The 20,446-nt window shown below is 32.8% G+C and overlaps 1 protein-coding gene across 1 annotated transcript in view; it reads left to right on the top strand.

Annotated features, from left to right (window-relative positions):
* Positions 1-20,446, top strand: part of LOC146995243 (corticotropin-releasing hormone receptor 2-like) — a 60,661-nt gene that overhangs the window by 26,515 nt on the left and 13,700 nt on the right. Inside the window, exons 2-4 of the mRNA XM_085826134.1 lie at positions 1,692-1,822; positions 7,327-7,412; positions 10,498-10,633. Of these exons, the coding sequence (XP_085682260.1) occupies positions 1,692-1,822; positions 7,327-7,412; positions 10,498-10,633 (353 nt within the window). The remainder of the gene's footprint in view (positions 1-1,691; positions 1,823-7,326; positions 7,413-10,497; positions 10,634-20,446) is intronic.

Below are 20,446 nucleotides of genomic sequence, written 5' to 3' on the forward strand. Positions count from 1 at the left end.
ACTCCCGGTGTGTTTGAACATGTCCGGTAATCAATGGTCCGTCGGTGTCAGGCATGTTTGGCATCTGTCGTAACATTCAAGCTGGCGTACACCATTTGTATTCACGTCCAATAAATGTTTCAAATTAATCACTCTTGTTTCTTTTCCCATCTTCTACCTCTGCTACCACTTACCCAGACATTTCCGGGTGTGGGTTCCTATGCAATTCTTAATCCTTATGATGTGCCCTACCTTCCCTAGAAGTTTGTTGCAACATTTACGAGATACCCTGTATATATATGTGCCAATGTTGAATACCAGATGGAGTACAGATGGCTCATCGTATAATTCTTTTAATGTTTTATTTTTCGTTTTGTGAGTTGGCAATTAGATGAGTTGTACTCAAGATGCAGTAAAAGAACGACGACGATAAAGACGTAAATAAAAATGTATTGAAGAATTCAGTTTATAACTAACTTTTTTGTTAAAAATGTAAATACTTTAAATTTAATTTAACTTGCTGTCCTTTCAAGTAGTTTCTTAGATGTCTTTTCAAGAAGGTATTACCACATATATATGTAATATTCAAACTCAGAAGCAATGACCAGGAGCAGGAATTTGGATGGCGTAGAATTGTGTATCCATAATGAATAGTAAATTGGAGAAAGCAGATTAAATCTTCAGTTTTATTTTCTGTAACATGTTGCGGCTACACACAAGTCGGCACATTAAATGTGCCTGTTCCAAAAGGCTTACATTTTTGATAACTTTGTAGTAAGAAAGCAGCAGCAGACAGACAGCAGTCTAGATAGGCCAAAGCGTGGAAAGCATGTGTGTTATGTCAAATACTTTGTGTGGCATAAATTTCATTTCGGAAACAAACTTTAACTCATGCTTGTTACTGAATGATATTCATTATTTGGTAAAATCTCCAAATAAAGTTCTTTTATTAATTTAAAATCAGTTTATTTGGAGTTGATAAAAGAAAATTATTTACGAGATACTTCCAGATATTGATGAAAGCAGTAACAGTTTCATAATTTAAAATGAGTCATTCGTTATTCATTGTTATCACAGTATTAAGGCATTCTTCAGCAGTTTTATATAATGCTCATATACTGTATTCACACGCATATGCATAGATTACTGTTTAAGTTTCCAAATTCTGCGATTGCTTGTTCACATATAATACTTGAAAATGTTATGAATATTTTATACAAATATTTAAATTTCAAAATTATAATTAGGTTTCCGTATAAACAGATACATATATTGTCGCAAAAGCTATATCTGTGAAATAAAAGCTAAAGATATTGAGTTAACGTAAAACGGTCAGAATATATTCAAAGATGATCCCGGTTTGCATGTCTTTCTAACAAATCTTAAAGATGAACTTTTATTTCTGTTCATTTTCAGCCACAAAACAGATATCTTCAAATAAAAATTCTTCCTTATAATTTCCATTCGGGATCCTGATTAGCTTTTCCAATCCAGTGGTCTTGCTTTATTATAGTTTGTACTTGACTCAGTAGATAATGGCCCAAACTTTCGGGTATCATAAAAGAAAGAAACCCCGTCTTAAAATGTATTTCACTTTAACTAGAAGTAATTGAAATATATTGCTTAGTGTCAAGTATTTTAATATTAATATGAGAATTTATTAACGTGTATGTCAAGTTACATATATCGTACTAAGTGTCCTATTTTTGCAGGTATTCCGTTGTTGTTGATCATCAGCTGGTGCTGTACTATGTCTTCTAAGCTAACCACAGACTGCTGGGAAGGCTATGGAAAATCTCCTTATGTATGGATCATTACCGGCCCTATGATAGGAGCACTAGGAGTAAGTTCATATGTTCTTGTATCTTTAAATAAATTCTAGAAATAATGTGAAATTTAGTCAATAATCATTGTAAAAGCTTGCTGTTGCTACGTCGGGGAACCTGTCTTTTTAAAAACACCACTCATAATTCCAGCTGATTTTGGTCTTCTGTGGAAGCACTTATCATAAAAATATGATGCTCAGTAACAGTATGTATTTAAATTCTCAGAAGTGCTGGCTGTTTTCAGTGATCTTTATCCAGGAGAAACGGTTGCAACAAGAATGTTTTTTGTAATTTTGATGGAATTAGGTTATGCACGGTTTTTAACAAATTTAAAGTTCAGAACATAACAGAATGCTATAATTTAGTTTAGATATATGGACGTAAGTAACGTGAGATATAAATAATGTCGACAGGAATAAAATGGTGATTGTCTTGTTGCAGAAATTCTAAAGTTATCTAAAACAACCTTAAATTTGTTATCCAGGAGAAACAGTTGCAACAAGAATGTATTTTGTAATTTTGATGGAATCAGGTTATGCACATTTTTTAACAAATTTAAAGCTCAGAACATAACAGAATACTATAATTTAGTTTAGATATGTGGACGGAAGTAACGTAAGATAATGTCAACAGGAATAAAATGGTGACTGTCTTGTTACAGAAATTTTAAAGTTATCTAAAACAATCTTAAATTCGTTAAATGAAGTTAAGCTGCATTAAGTTAAAGTTTTTTTCATTTGAAATTGAAAAAGATTCTCTTAATGGACAATAACTTAGTGGTATTCATATTTATAGTAACCATATGATTAGAAAATAAAATTGTCTTTAGATCATCTAACTTGAACTTGATCATGATTCCTCGTTTTAGCAGTATTATAACAAATAACAGAAACAATCACATGAAATTACTTAATAAAGTATCTGATATTTCTTAAAGAAGTGTTTAAATTTGAGGAAGTTAATATTTTATATACTATACTGTAGGTGCTATTAATATCTCTACCCACAAATATCTCCCATTTAGTTGTACTACAACCAGATTCCAGTTAAAAACGGAAAATTTGTATTATAAAATGCATGTACAATGGATATCATTGGCAAACGGAGTGTGCAGAATAATGGCTTCAAGCTATTTATAGGTGATGTTAGCACGCTTGCAGCAAATGTCGATGACAAATGCTTTTCCGCCCGTTGCATTTCCTGTGGGTCCTACATTCTTCTGCCCTGCACCTCTCTCAATTCTAAAAGCTTTTCTGGCGCTAAATTCTGCTGCGCAGTGCCTCCCATAAATTCTAAAAATTCTGCTGCGTAGTGCCTCCCATAAATTCTAAAAGTTTTGTTGCTCTGTGCGTCTGTAAATGTCGGTGATACCCCTCCTGTTACACCGGCTGTGGCGCTGCTGTCCTTGGTTGCAGCATGCATAGGAACGTGTGGAACAAGGGAGAAGCAAGTTGCGATGAAGTATTGTAAGATTCTTCTTAAGCGTAGGAGCGACACCTATACAGATTCATTGTCATTTGATAATTTACGTGCGTTGACAGGTTTTGCAAGTCGTATGCAACAATTTATTGACAGGATGAAGATCGATGTTCTTCGCTCTAAAACGTCTTCTCTGCAGGGTTCAGCAATCCTAGAAGGTAATGTTGCAGATTCTCCAGAATGTAAAAAAAGCAAGAGCATTGTCATCAACTGGGTGGTATCACTACTGGTGAGATTCGATCAATCTGTCACTTTAACAATTGTGAGCTGTAGTTCCGAAAAGTGTTTGAAAGATGACCAGGCAAAGATTTGACACCTGAAATGAAATAAAAACGTGTCGATGCTTGCTGATAGCTTTTCGGACGTTATGATGCTGATTATCCAACTTTTCTACAGAGTATCTATCATCTCTGGTCCTGAGAGTTAGGTGCACAAAATTCTAGGAAGACGAACAGTATCCACCGGGTGTGCGTGGCTGCGCAGCCATCAGAAAATATCAGTTAATTCCGACGATACTATATTAAATGCGTAGATATCACGGGATATAGAACTATACAGAGATAATGTTGAAAAACAGTATGGTAATTTAATTTTTGCAATAAATGCTCCATAAAAAAAATAATTTCTGTTTTCTACTCAAGGCAGTGATATAATCCATTTATAATTCTCTATTATATCTTTTTGCGGAGTAGTGTACCAAGTACACTAAAGCCCGAATTCCGTACGTAATGCGTTCCATAAACCTTTCATAACTCAAATTTTATACAAATAGAATTTGTAAATTGCTTAAATATAACTTCCTAAGAAGTTTCAATATTTATTATACGTATATACGAATTGTATTATTTCACTTTGCTTCTGTGTGGATATTCTTTTGGATAATTTTCAAATAAAAACATGTCATCTGAACTGGCTGTGTAAAGGGACAGTTGACAGTGGATGTGAACAGTTGTAAACAGAAATGCTGCGCTCTGGTAACTTCTCATGTTCTTGATGTTGAAATCTGGGGGTAGTCGAGATCGTTTCAGATGTCATCTTGACGTTGGTGTTAGTAGTATATCACAAATAGATAAAGAGTAGATTGCGCGGTAACACGCTTTTTTCATCGTAGATGATCCTGTAACTAGATACATTGGTATAGCTATGGCTGCTAGCGATCTCCAACCGCTCGATGTTGTGTTCTGTGGTTAATCTTTATATAAAGGTCTCGGCTTCTGCTGACAATCAGAAAAGTCAACGGTATGCACTTCTGCCAACAGAGAATAATTTCTCCATCTCTGAAGTAGGCCCCAGACGTTCTTTGGTAATAATTGCGGCCTTTAGCATTAATGAATATTGTATGCTTTCAAGAATGCGATCTTTTCCGTACTCAGCATCGAAATCGTAGAGGTAAAAATATAATTTTCTACCTCCGTAGTCGAAACAGGTCAATTTAAATCTCGAGTTGTTGCTGATATATATTTTCTCCTTTTCATACATTGGTATTTAAAAATGATTCGCCCGAGGATACTTTGAAATATATCATGATATGTAACAGTAACAACTTAAAATATAAACAAAAAAGAAAATGTAACTTTTTATAGTAAGAAAGCGTATGAAACAAATAAAGCAGATTAAAAAGATATGTCAAAATTAGCGATTTTAATAATTTTCAGAAGTCCTATTCTTTACAGCTCAAACCTTTAAACTGGATATTCAAATTTTTTCTAAAAAAATAAAATATCCGAAGAAAATTATATTATTAAATTATATTATAGTACTACATTAAAATCAATTAATACCCGAACGACGACACTTTGAAGGAGATTCAAATTTTCTAATGAGAAAAGCCTTAAAAATGTCCTTAAATTATTTTTAAAAATGAGGCCACATATAAAAGGATTGTTTTGAGAATACGATGATTTAAAAAGAAAAGGACGAGAACAAATTATGTGTTAAAAAAACATTAATACCCGTACAAGGACAAATTATACAAAAAAAAAAATGTTTTCAGTGGATGAAGTTAAAAATATACATAAATTTTTAAAGAAAGAATTTAATATTTAAAATAATAATCATTATCACCGACAGATGATAAACGCTTTATTTTAGAAATAGAATTCACGAAACAGCATTAGGCCAATCTTAAAATTATATCATTTTAATAAGTAATGAAAGAATTCAACATCTTGGGATCCTACTCTGAAACTCTTAAATTGAATGATTGAAGTGCAGTAAAATATAAAATGATATCTTTGAAATACGTCCAGTAGATAATGAAAAAAGAAGTTATTATCTTAAAATGTGGTCGTGGTAAACTCATTTTTACAGCGGCTAAAAAATAAATACTTAGGATAAAATTTTAATTTCATAGGAAAAAATAAATAAATATTATGATTACGAATTGGAAAACATTATACTATATAAATGAATATCAAATTATCATAAGTTTCGAGGATAGATAAATTATCTGAATGTTTGGCTAGAAATTTTGAAACTGGTGTGAATTGGACAATTATTTCAAAGGGTCAGATATTATCAGAGCCTTATTATCTTAGAATATAAAGGCAGAGCAGATTGGCATGATATTTGTGCCTATCAAAGACTATCAGAAAGATTTACCTTTGAGAAGGAGCACTTAATTCATTGTGATATCATTTATAGATATCAAATGTTATCTGAAAAGTTTATAATTAAATTTTTTAAATGGGTTGGTAAAAACATTTCAGAATCTCAAACATTAAACAGTAGTTTCGTTAAAGAGAACTCGGATAAATGAAATATGACATTAGTTCCTAGATATAAAAAATTATCGAAAATTACTGTAGAATGTTTCAAAAGATTCCAGATTGGAATGAAGTTTTCAAATATTAAACTCTTTAAAAACGTTTCATAATTAAGAATATTGATAAAATAGAGAATTATTGCATCCTAATAAAAACGGATACGTCAGAAGAAATCGTAAATATTATATTAAAAAATGGTTTTGAAGTATTTGGCTAAAATTTGTTCAAAAATCTTAATTACTTTTAATTTTCGATTTTTATATATTTTTTCTATCTATGCTTTATATATTTAACTAATCTCGGTATTTTAAGTACATGGATACATTTAAGTACAAAGAGCAAAGAAGTTGTTTATTAAAAGATAAAGTACTTATTGGCAGATTAAAAATAATATTTCGCTTACAAAGAGATAGTGTGTGCTTAATAGTGAGTTTTTATCATTCAACAGGCTCGTTAAGGTTGCTTATTTTTCTTTTTTTCCATATTTCATCTTTATTATTTTAAGTACTTAAATGATTTTATCAAAAAATTTATAAATATTTTTAATTTCATCCATTTTTAAATCTCTTTTATGATAAGTCCTCGTTCATGTATTAATGGTTTTTAAATACAGAATTTGTTCTCGTCATTTTTTAAATCATCGTGTTCTCAAAAAAATTCATTTTATATGCGTCTTCCTTTTAAAAAAAATTACATTTTTAAGGCTTTTTTTATTATAAACTTTTAATCTATCTCAAAGTCTCCTCGTTTGTGTAATAATATTTTTAATGTATAATTTGTTCTCGCCATTTTGAGGAATATTTCCTTTTTATTTGAAAAAATATGAATCTCCAGTTTGAAAGTTTGAGCGAGTAAATAACGGGAGCTTCTGAAAAATTATTAAAATTGCTAACTTAGACATATCTTCTTAATTCTTTATTATTTTTATGTGATTTGTCATATTAAAAACTTACATTTCTTTTTTGTTGTTTTTAGAATGTCCTCATGAGGATCATTTATAACTACTCATATCAGTAACTTTCAACTTTTCTTCTAAAGAGTAGTTGCGGCTTTTTTAAGTTTGTTACGAGTGCATAAGGCTTTGCGTTTTGAATCTATTTGAGACTGCTCTATGGCCTCATAACTGCGAATTATATATATTTCGGGGATTACCGTACTTTTCTGTAAACTGACATATAGTATATTAACGAAAATTGAATTACAGTTGTTATGATATTGCATTATTCAGTATGTACACTGGATGTTTTTTAATATTTATGATTTTCACTTCCCAACAGATTAATTTGATATTCTTGGTGAACATTGTGCGCATTCTTGTCACAAAAATGAAAACCAGTTCTACATTTGAAATTGTTCAAGTAAGGTAAGCGGTGCTTTACATCTATAGAAGATTCTTGTTTTCAAACAGTTTTAAAATCTAACCATCTCTGAGGCGCTCATGAAACATTTCGAAAGAGAAATCTTTCAAGTTATTTCGTTGATATTTATTTTTACTGATTAATTTAAATTAAGATGTATTTCATATTGCACTGTTAAACTATTTAAAGCAAAATTGCTCTTCTTTTTTTATTACTTTTGAAAGGAAATTACGTATTTTCACTGAGAAGCAACTGATCTTTATTTTTGCATTGAAATTTATATAAATATAACGTTGTAAATTGCTATTTTATTTGTTAAAGCAATTTCCTTTACTTATTAAAAATATTGTCTAGTTAAAAGGCAAAAAATAAAAAAATAGTATTCTTCTCTTTAAATGCTAAACATTTAACATAAGAACATATCATTGTTTTTAAAAATCACCTGTAGTATTGTTGCGTTCTACGGATTCGTGCATTGAAAGTAATTCATGACAACACATTGATGAACAATCAAAACACAATTTATTCGCTAGCACTATTCAAGACAGTTCCAAAAATATGTTTACTGTCGTCGAAAAACTACGATAAACACGCTGAAACATTCAGCAACACAGCCTTCAGATTATCAAGCTATTACGGTGAGAACAGCTTCACGGCAAAGCACTAAAGTTCAGCTCCCGCTCGCTCTCAAGCTAATCTCTGAGCTCAAATCACTATTACATTACTACTGTAATTCAAGTACTGTACTACTACTACGCGTACAGGCAGGTATATGTAGCTTTAACCTACCTTCGAGAAGATTCTCGGGAAAATAGCTAAGAATGCGTTTTAGAATGTTCTCGCTCCTTCTATGCCATATCTCCAATTTTGTCGCAAAATATCACCAAATGATTTTGCACCAAATGTGGCAACCCTGCATTTCAGTACAACTTTCTGGCAACCCTAACACCGCTTTGCAAAGAAGCTATCTCACCGCAGCTGAGCATTTCGCAACAGTGTGAATAAGGAAAAGGTAATTTGCACGATGTTTAGTTCTTATTAAAAGACTGAGAAAGAATTGCATTTCTATTAACTACCTACTTATATCATACTAATTATACTTAACAAGTAGCAGCTTAATTAAATCTAGAACTACAATAGAGTGAATCAAAAGTCTGGGAAATACTGTTCCTTTTAGCAATTCCTTCCAAACATTGAAACTAAATACTCATAATGTATAATAGGTAGAATGCAGAGCTGGTAGAGGAAAATTTAAATGCCGAGTTATCGTACTGAAGGTAAAATCTTGAAGATCTCTATACATTTTTAAACCTGAAATTTGCTATGTGATGCACGAAGCCAGAGTTCACAAAAATACAGTGCTTGAAGAATTTTTTTTTTTTTAATATATATAAATATTTTACTAAGAGATTAATTACTTGTGAAATTGAAGTAAACCTTCTTATTTTACTGTTTTTTATTCATTCTAGATGACCTAGCATGATATTAAGTACTTGAGAAAGAACTGAGTTAGCTTTTATGAATACAAGAAGAAGCTTTGTATTGCCATTATATCGTTCCCAAAAATTTTTATGAGATCTGTTAGTGATGGGCTGTAATCATATCAGTCAGATTCTATTTATTTACTTCGCCATTTTCGAAAATTTTTACCACTGTGTGGAATCCTATACATTCTAACACGGGATTTACAGGAACCTCCTTCTAAGCCATACTGCTGTTGACTGTTGACGAGAAAGGATGACACCATAGGTTAGGCGAGTTTGTCTCGACTATTGAGTAGGAGAATGTCCAGTAAAGAGGTAAGCGTCTGCAGTTCGCGAGCTAAACCCAACGTTTTTGTATAATCTTAAGGAACTGTATAGCTACAATCATTTCCCATCATTTCATCTGGTAGCGTCTGGTAGCACACAACAGAGCCCAATACAGAGTATCGACTGATACTTAAATTCAAAAGTAAATTAATAAATGCTTTTTGTTTGTTTGTTTGTTATACGTGAGGTGCTAATTATGATTATAAGCCATGCTGCGAACTGCAATACTTTGCCGAATTACTGTTTGTTTAATCTTTGCATAAGTTTAAGTTTATATAGACGATATTTTTACAGGACACCCATACAGACGAATTTTGGATTCTAGCAGATGCATATTACTCTGAGAGTTCTTTAGTCATAACATTACGTTTGTAGCAGTCTACTATCTCTGTCGGACTGTTATCATATCTGTCATATACTGATCCTAGACTGAATATCTGCCATATACTGAATTTTTTTAATGTCTTGGTTGCAGCACTATGAATAATTTTATTTCTCCTGGAATGAAGGTTGTTGAATTGCTATTAAACATTAATAAATCGGAAACTTTAAGGATGATGTCATTGTTTTTGGAAAGAAAATATCTGTTACTAAGATGAAGAAACAGCAAGCCAATGATGGTTCATTTACATCAATTGTATAATAAGCTGTTATTCTTTATTTAATAAATATCAAAAAACGATCATATCTGTGTGCTTCAGAGGAAATTTTATTCCTTAATTATTAGTTTATATATCATATGCACATTTTCCCCTTTAAAATATGAAATAAGACTCAAAACGACAATCTTCAAGATGATTTCATAATGCTTGTAAGCCCTCATCTTTCGTGAGTAATTCCTTGCTAACGATACTAAAAATTTACTTTCCTCCAGTTAATCGTAAAGTAGAAAGGTATTTCTAGTGATTTACTTAATTGGGCTTTACAGACTAGTTGGCTGATTGATTACGGCATTACGCAAGAGTGTCTGGCTAATGGGAGAGATGTCTTCGTGGAAAGCTTTCTACGGTAATTTTCTGGTATTCACGTTAAAAATGGAGTAAATCTTAAATCTCCCTTGCAGATAGGCTATTCACTAAAATTCGAGCGCATAACGAGCTATCGATATTTAGTGGTCGCCCAATTTTTACTCACTCTGAGGAATAGATGTCATATATTTTGGTTGTATTAAAACTTTAAGCTGTTTTTTAAGTTGCATACTTCGTAAATTTGATATCTGGCATTTACAGACTAATATTAAATGTAGAGAAATTTGAAACGTTGAATCGTTTTCTTCCAGACGAGCAATGAAAGCCACGGCTCTATTATTTCCTCTTCTCGGTATCACTCATTTACTGTTCTGTGTCAATCCCAGAGACGACAGTAAGCTGGAAGAAGCCTATATGATTACAAACGCCGTTCTTCAGTCTTCGCAGGTATGTGTTACTATTTCTGTTTAATGCATTTTCTTTAACGGTAGATAGAAAATTCCTTTTTAATGAAGCTGAGATATATTAAAACATTTTTTACTTGTTAATTTAAGTAAAATTAGTCATGCGAAACTTTATTAAGTACTTAAATGCATTAAATCAATTACAGTGAATAAGCTGAAAAATTTTAGCAATTGGTTTACAAATGAAGTTAGGGAATCCGCTTATATGCGAGTATAAAATCATTTCGATACAATTCGATTTCAGAATGATATTACAGCTTAAATAATTGAAATATTGTAATTTTTATTTTATTTAATCCTAGTACACATTAATCAAAATTCTTAACATCAAAATTTGACTCTGAATTTTCTAGCCATCTCGAAATTTATTTTCTGCTAGAAATGAAATCGTCTTCTATTTCACGATTAATATCGCTTTCTTTCGCTTAGCAGATAATATCCTTTTCCATCCATTAAAAATGTTCAAGATAAGGGACAACTTTCAGTTTAAAATTATCAGAGTATACAGCCCTTTTTGTATCCTGGTATTTTCAATTGTGTTGTTTAGAAATTAAGAATTTGTTTCACTCATAAAGGTGACAGCGCTACTGACGGAAAAAATTTTGCGATTACTTCAGAATAGTACAACAACTGAGCACTAAAGTAAAATTCGCTTTGCTGCCAGAGCGCCACATGTGTTTAAGCTGGAAAACTGAGAAACTAAAAGCAATAAAAGTGTTTAATTATTCAAGACTACTCTCACCCCTATTTTTCGAATGGAAGCGAAGATGAATTGAAACTCATCTTGATACGCCTAGCTAAGTTAGACAACCAGTTACTCACAAAATTTAAGATTATGTACAGCTTAATTTGATAGCGATTTTAAATTTCGGTTTATAACAGATTTTAGTTTTTGCTGAATTTTTATTTAGAAATGGATTTAATAATATTGGTAGCTGTAAGGGTTTGGTTTATATGATTACGGCAAAACCTCGAGGGCTATCTGCCTAAGGGGAGGGACGCCTTCGTGAAGGACTTTCTAAGGGTAATTGGTTTGTATATACGTTACATATGGAAAACCACATTACATATGGAAGAATTCAGCCTGTTCTCTAAATCTAAAGGCTCTTCAGGCAACCGTATTCATGACAATTCTTCAGTCAAGCAACGTCAGCATTTTCGCCTGCGTTCTTTTGTTGCATTCCAAGGCTTTTATAAGAAATTGTGACACTTTATACCTTAATTTTAAAATATGCATTTATGAAATTTGCCAGTGATGGAGGAAACTACGGTAAAATTTCTTCAGGAACATGTTTGAGCGATGTCATGTTTCTGCAATTCTCTGACTTTTATTTGAAAGAAAACAGAATTTGTTTGGAGACGAATGTAAATATTGTAGTTTTTAATATATTATGTAATTCTTATTTAAAAATTAAAAATTTCATTTTAAATTGCTAAAATACGAGTATGTTCACTTTCATATGTTGATAATGTTTGCCGACTTACAATAATTATCGATACTTCAGGAATCTTTTCGAAAAATGTCGTAAAAACAACCAACTTGCACTTAATAAGTGACTTTTATTTTTCATCTGTAAAAAATCGCCGAAATGCGCCAAAGTGGTTGCGTTAATACGTAAGTATCACTGTAAGATGTCTATGAAAAAGAAGTAAGTGCTTATAAAATTGTTTCCGAATAGTTTTTTACTTATTTATTTTTCAGTGCGTTTTTCATGTGATAAATTTTAGTTTTTACATTGATTTCAAGATTTCTTTACTAATGTCCATGAAACAGCAAAAATATGTATAAGTTTTATATAATCATTTAATTACTAGTTGCTTTCCTTTGAATGTCGTTGGTGAACAGAGTGGATGATATAGTAGTAGCGTGTTTTATTTTAAATCACTAATGCAAACCTTTTTTATTTCATATTAAACTTATAATAAATAGTTACAGTTTAGCAAATACGAAATAAAAAATAAAAACTTGAGCGCAAGTAAACAGTGTCTACAAGAAAAAAAACAGAGAGTAAAATATGTAAACTACACATGAATCACAAATAAGAATGCTGAGTGAGACAGTTAAGAATATTGATTTAGAAACGAACAAATGCAAGCAAGTAATCAAATTAACAAGTATGTACAAAAATATTTAACAGCGAAGTCAAGAGGTGGAAAAAAGAGAGACTAATGTTTGAACACTAAATCAGTGGAATATTCTTCTGCAACATTTCAGATCTCTAGAAAGTAAAAGGTAAATGCATATAAACAGAATAAATAAAAGAACAATCACTATTAATAGAAATCAATATTAATAGACAGAGGTAAATAACTATGCAGCACTAGCACTTCCTCATGTGCAAGAATAATATTTTAAATGAATAATCTTAACGTCAACAAAAACGTTATTTGCATCCCCTCTTAGTAACACACTGTTAATCAAAATAAGCATTAGTTTCAGGTAGTTCTATTATCCTCCTACATATTGCAAATAATCCTCAGTAAAACCTTCCAAAACAGAAACAAAATCTTAGCTGTCTCTCAAATCAAATGTCATTTAAGTAAGAAACTTAGAAGTCAAAAGCAATCAAAGTCTTCCTTGGAAATAAACCAAAGCTTTCTAAACTTTTACTACACTTTTACGATCTCTCGGTGACTACTGCCTCTCAAAAACAAAAGACATATTGAATCAAGACAGCAATTTGTGATCAGGTTCGTAGGGTCATTAGGTATTTTTGGAAGCAGGCACGATGAAAAATGAGCAAACGCTTTCTCCGGGAATCAAACCACGGAGCTCTGGAATACCGGCCCAGCGTGCAGAACCACTGCACCACAAAGGCACGCTAGGAAGGCGAGAGAAATACCTTATAGATTGACAAGTTCTACATTCAACAACTCTGGTACTGATAACTCTATTTAAATGCCTAAAATTGCATATTTTAAGTAAACAGTATGCGTAAAATAAAAGCTTATAGACTGATGTTTAAAATTAAGAGAAATACAAATCTTAAGAATCGGATACGCAAGCATACAAGTGCAGGTGAGCGGAGGATTCAGAGTAACCGTCATTAAAAGCGCGCGGGGCATTTTTCGCGCTTCATTCGCTCTCACTCCTTGGCCACATTTGCAGTGTTTTCTTTGCAACATTTTGTAGAATTCAAAGGCAGACAGTTAAAAAAAAACGAAAACGCATAGTTAAATCAGTAACCACCAGCTAACAGGATAATGAAACGAGATGCAAAATCGTTGAAAGATTGGAAGCAGGGCAGTCTCATACGCAAATAGCTAGATATTTCAGGATAACGCCGAGTGTCGCGTGCAACTTATGGAAAAGGTTTAAGCATATAGGATCTGTAGATAGAAAACGTGGATAAGGTCGACGAAAATAACTGCCGACTGCCTCGACAGTGAAAGAAGATCGAAATTTGTCTATTTCACCGAAACGTAACGAGAGTGCAACAACTGTAATGTTCTCGTGACCTTCCTAAACGACTACAAGAACCCGAGTTTCAAAGATTATTGTTTCCAGAAGACTACATAAAAGAGGTCTATTTGTAAAACTTGCTGTTTCCGTCCTTAGTACTTCTGTACTTCAGACAGCTCATTTAGCATGTGCAGAAAACATCATTTCTGTATCAAGCATTAGCAGTGGATCATTCTCTTCACAGATGAATTCCAGCTCAGCTTATCTCATCAATTCAGCTTATCACTGACTCTCAGCGTACCTTCGTCTAGAAGAACCTCTACATCCACCAACATCCGAGAAAGGGAGCCGTATGGTAACGCAGTTTGATGTCTGAGAATATATCATGCACAGAGCTTCATGTCTTTGACAGTGGCTGTGTGACTGCTGGAAGGTATAGAAGTAATCTTAAAGGCCTATGTTTGCCTTTTTTAGGTTTGCAGCACATTTTAATGGATGACGACTAATTTACTAATCTAGTGAATGCTGTTCTGGAAAGTGAAGATGATGTATTGGCTAGCTAGAGCTCCGTACCTAAGCCCTATGTCTGGTACACACTTGGGAGACCAACTGCATCTCGAAAACCTCCGGGACATAATACAGCATTGTTGCAACAGGGGCACTAACTGCTACAAAGACTGCCTCAACTCCAGTATGAAATCACATTGTAAGAACTGTTTGACTGTCAGGGGGAACCATACCCACTGGAGTCTTTCTTATTTGATCCTGCAATTCCTATTTTAGACCTACCAGCCCTGATGAGCCTTAAGCATAACCATGCGTCTGTATCAAGATTATTGTATGATTGTATGTTGTCCATACCAAATTTAACTAAAATATATACGACGGTTATGAAGATAACCATCAGGTGATGAAACTTATCTTCGTTTTCAACATCAGTGTCAATATTTGTATGATTTTATAGGATACATACATAAATATATATACCTAGATAAAATACAATACATACCTCTTTAAAATTTAGTATTTGTATATGTAAAATAAGGCGAAAAACCTGACCCTGTCATAAGATTTTCTGCACAGGTAAAAGCACTGAAAATTTGCCTTAGTTCTATCCTTAATGAAACGACCTAATTGCGTCGATATTATTGTAATTCTGCGAGTATATAGCACAGAATACAGTCTATCTCCCTTAGAATGTCTCCCAGGAAAATATTCTTTTCAATAAAAATAGCCTTCAAGTTATTCATTATAATTTATATCCTTTACTTCACTGAGAAATATTGGAATAACTAAATATTCAAATTCGTGAAGCTTTATTAGAATGTTTCATTTTAACTATGCCTGCAAGATTTTAGAGCATTCCAAATTATTCTATACAAAAATCAATTATTCAAAATTATATGTATTTTGAAATATTTTATTAATTTATTTCAGTATAAAATAACTATGTTAAACAATAAATTTCTTACTAGAAATCGTACTGTGGAATAATTTAAAGAAAAATGGCGACATTAAGAATCACACCTAAAGTAAATGAATAAAAGTCATGGCATACGTCATTTGCAAAATAATACATTTCAGGTAATAATTACGTTTTAAAAAGTACAATAAATCTCTTCTACTGTAATTTATTATACTCTTATTCTACCAATAACGCTTATTCTGCTGCGTCACTTTCAAATTAATTCCCTTTAGAATCGATTTAATGGTCCAGCGATTATTCTACTGTTCGTTTCATGAATTCTTTGACGGCAATCAGAAAAGACATTAAGATTTTTGTTTGTAAACCTAATGAATATATTCTTGTCCTTGAAAGCATATAATGTCGAATCGAACAGTAACATTGTTGAATGAAACAATTCATTTGCAAAAAAGTCATTGAGTTGACAGTGGACCTTATGCTCTTAATTTCGCTTTAAATACCACATAAACAAATACAATTATTATTTAAATTTTTTAAATCTAAACATTTTTCTAAAACGTTTTGTTTCTTTTCAGAATATCGATTGTAAAATATAAATCAACACATTCACAAGCAGTTTATATTAAATAAAATATCTGGTGATGAAAACCATATTAGAAACACATCCGAAAAATAGCCAGTTCTAGATATAAAGCTTCAGGAATACAAATTAAACACGTGTTAACGCATTCTGAAGAATTTGGTATCAGACAGTTTGTTTCTTAACTATAGCATATTGGGCCAATCGTTCAGTCTCAAATGTAAATTAATTTTAAATCATGTAGCCCAATACAGCGTCAAACAAAAAATAATAAAAAAATATAATATTTCGCGATTCCAAAGCGAAAAGTTGAAATATTTTTGTGCGATAAGGTATACTTCTCAGCTGTAAATCGAACGGGCCAACGCTATCTCAAACATTCTAGTGTTCAATGTTTTGAAATACAATCTGGAATAGGTCTACACAATTTCAAACAACTAGGGCTCTAATCTACATTCCACGATTGCAAAATAAACAGGATTAAATGTCCAGCATTAGAAAGCTTCTTTCCTAACTTCAAACCGATTAATCTACGCAGCTTCAAATATGCAGCCCTAGAAGGCAAATTTCGCTATAATAAACCAAGTAGAACAGCATGGCTTATGCAACCTGTCTTGAAGACAAATGTTTCTGTTAAAAACTAAATACACCGAAACGTAGATTTTTTTTCTCAATGGCAGATTAGAAAACAACTGTAGTCAGAAATACAAACATATTAACAGAGGAAACAGGTAATAAAACTAAAACTACAGTAAATCTATAAATTGTTCATCTTGGTAAACTCTCCAGTATTTCTCCCACAAGTGTCCCGAGCCCAGTGCAAGGCAGTGACTCGTTCAGGTGGCAGTGAAAATGGTTCGCATCCTCACGAATGTTGCACAATTAAGCAAAGTGGACTTGGCGGTATTTTTTACGATATACATTCTTGGAGAGGCAATCATGGCCAATAGAAAGAAGAAAAGTGTCAACAGATATGTCCTTTGGCCGTAGTGGAATATTTGTGATTTCCTCAATTCATTTCTTGCCTCTTTGATGTTTTTCCAATAGCCCTCTCTAAAAGACTTAATTAAGCATTTGGTATGAAAGGGAATTGGTTTATCTGTTATCTGAGCAATTTTGGTTGCCTTCTTTGCCAGAGTCAGCTATTTCATTACCCTGGTGTCCACAGTGTGGTGGTACCCACTGCAAAGCAACCTCTTTATATTCTTCGCTTAAATCATTAAAGGTCAGACGAATATTCAAAATATCAGCTGAAACAGGAGCTTCAGATGAAGCGATGGTCAGGAGGGCAGCTCTAGAGTCTGATAGTATAACAGCCCTTGAAAAATTTTCAGATTGGCATTGGAGCTGTGGCAAGGCGATTTGAATTGCAGAGATCTCCGCGTCAGTGGCTGTTTTAAACCTTCTGACAGGAGTGTATAATGAGAACAGCCTGCGAAAGACGCCAGCACCAGCATTGGTATGGTCATTCAACATTGGAGCTGTCTTGTAAACACATGCAGCCACTCGTTATCTGGGCACAATTCATGAATAGTCTCCAAGGCTGCAGCATTTAGAATTACGTCATATGTTTCTTTAACAACCTCACTTGGTAGTTTATCCTAACGATGCACTTCTTTCCTTCAACTGGACATTGTGACTTGATGAGATTTTCCATCCCCCAGTTCAATCCTAGTTGTTCTTTCATATCAAAAACTCTCTGGGTCATATCAAAACCATACTGGGTTTTAAGGTTCCGTGAATATGATGACAAAGAGCTATTCTACAGGGGAAAACAATCTGGTAGTCTTGCGATCTTTTCCCATATAATTAGTACATTCTCTTCAATTATTTATTTAATACTCAGATGTTGAGTAAATATCAAAAGCGCATCAATCGGAGTTGTCTTAATAGTTCCCGTGATAAGATGAAGGGTTTAGGAATGGAATTTTTCCAAGGTATCAGTAACTTGCTTACTTGCCGCCACTAAAGTTTCGGAATAGTAAGTAATAAGTGGCAAAATATAGGAATTATAGGGCAGCTCAAGGGTTGTTCTGCAGCATCCCCACTTACAGCCAGCAATTCTTTTTAGTATAGTAAGTCTCTAAGTAGCTCGTTCTAGTATACTTGTAACATGCTCTTTCCAAGTCAGTTTACGGTCCAAAATGACACCCAAATAAGAGAAGTGGTTCGTCTGAAGAACAGGGAGGTTTAGGTAAAATAAATTCAGCTTGATCGGTTAGTATGTGAGGAAAAATGTTTGATATACAGTTTTTTCTAGATTTACTTCCATATTATTAACATGGCACCAATCGCTTAACTTATTTAGAACCTGACTTAAATAAGTTTCAGATTGTAATATAGCTTTTTTGGTGGAAGATTTTCAGTCTAGATGACCAAATCGTCTTCTTAAAGTAGGCATTTGACATCACCAATCTTTAGTAGGTCAGTAATAAGGTCATTTATATAAATGTTAAAAAGTAAATAACCAGTGACGGCGCATTGAGAGTGTCCAGTTTTAAGGTTCTTGAAATGTGAGAAGCAGTTTTCGTAACGTACTCTACTGGCAGAGAAAGCGTTTGAGCCGGTGGATACCAATATTAGATAGCTTTAGCAAAAGACTTTCCCTGCAGACCAAGTCATAGGCGGATTCTAGGTCTGAAAAAGCTAGAAAGATTCTAGCTGATAGAATGTGTTTTTTGCCCAATGCATCCTTTACCATCTGGCTAAGGAGAACGGCGTGCTGGTTAATTAATCTGTATTGTCTAAATCCTGCTTGCTCATTGGCTAAACATCCAAAATTCTCAATACACCACTTTAACCTTCTTGTAATTATTCTTTGCATAGTTTTGCATAGTACACCGAAATATAGTATATACATGCGTATTGTTGTAAAGAATGCAAATATGTTAGGTTAACTTCACACATACGCATAGTGCTGAGTACATTCCCTTGCGACAAACAAACAAAAAATAGATCAGAATAACCTCAAGTACTGAGCGCTTAAAGCAAGTTTCGTGACTGCGGATTAAGCATTTGCAATCCGTAAGTATAATGAGGAGATACTGTTCTACGCACTCGTTGCATCATGTTATAAGGTATTTCTCCCACCTTCTTAACATGCTTTCGTAGTATAGTGTTCAGCACGCTGCCGCGTATTCGAGAGGCCCGTGGTGCGAGTCCCGGCGAAGGCGTTGCTCATTTTTCATCTAACGCTCATTCATAAATCAAAACGCAAAGAGTTTTACAGCAAAATAAACAAGAATTATTTTCCTGTTTTAATTTTATGTCATATAACTTTTTACGTTAATCCTTTGAAAAATAACTTTTAAGAATTAATTTTTGCTCTTATTTAAATGAAGGTAAAAATATAAAGTTTAAAAAAATAAAGTTATCTGTTTCTAACTTCAAAATGTTCAATTTTTGTCTCAAACGCCTGCAGGTTACCGTTAATCCAAGAAAGATTCATCAACTCAAGAAATTAAAAGCCTTGTTTGTTTCAGGTGCAGAGAATGCATTTTAAAATGCTTTGCCTCTGTAACTGTGTGAAGTTTGGGAAAACTCGGTGAGTCCCGAACTGTCAGCTAGACTTGTTAGCTTGAGAATCTTTGCATTCTTGTCTCCGAGAATTATTATCATCATTATGACTCATAATCTGGTTCAAAAAACTTCAAATTTTAAAGCTGTGAAACGCCATTAACGCAAACAAGACCTTTGCGCATGACTAACTTCCATTTTTAAATTAAAAGAAATTAAAAAATTTTCTTGTTTCAAGGAATAGATCACATTTTTAAAGGATAATAACCCAATCCCAATGAATTATTACAGGGAACTAGGTATGTGAACTGCTTGTGGTGTTATTTACATACTCATATTTGTTCCGGTGTAAAAAATAAATAAAAATAACAGATTCAGACTACACGTTTAGTCAAGTTATACCATATAATAAAAAATTCAGGAAACTCAAATTATATACTCATCTTGTATTAATAAAAGACATTCAAGCAAAAAATTGCTTTCCATAGTTGAAATTAATCAAACACAATATTCATGTTTTGCAATCAAAATTCCTTGAGGTATAATCTATCAAAATGTTTTGGGATCGTAATTACATCACTTAAGACAACTAATTATGTTGAAGTTTAGAATGCCAGATCACTAAAAGATACCTTTGATGTTGGATAAATGTTAATGTAAAAGCGTAGATTTCAAGTTGCCGGTTGAAGGAAATGCTAAAACTCTAAATTTTGTTCGTAATTATGAACCTGAAAATTCGCGTTTTTGCTTTCCTTTCTATAGTAAGAAACTGGTTTTTAAATCAAGTAATTTTTTTAAAAAAATTGTTCGAGTTTTGCAAATCGAAGAACCAATTTTTGTTTCATGAACTATCTTATCTTCAGTAAAAACC

The sequence above is a fragment of the Stegodyphus dumicola genome, chromosome 10 (assembly GCF_044657685.1).
Source record: "Stegodyphus dumicola isolate Sdum_Otavi_A_Nest chromosome 10, ASM4465768v1".
In the NCBI taxonomy this organism is placed as follows: Eukaryota; Metazoa; Arthropoda; class Arachnida; order Araneae; family Eresidae; genus Stegodyphus; species Stegodyphus dumicola.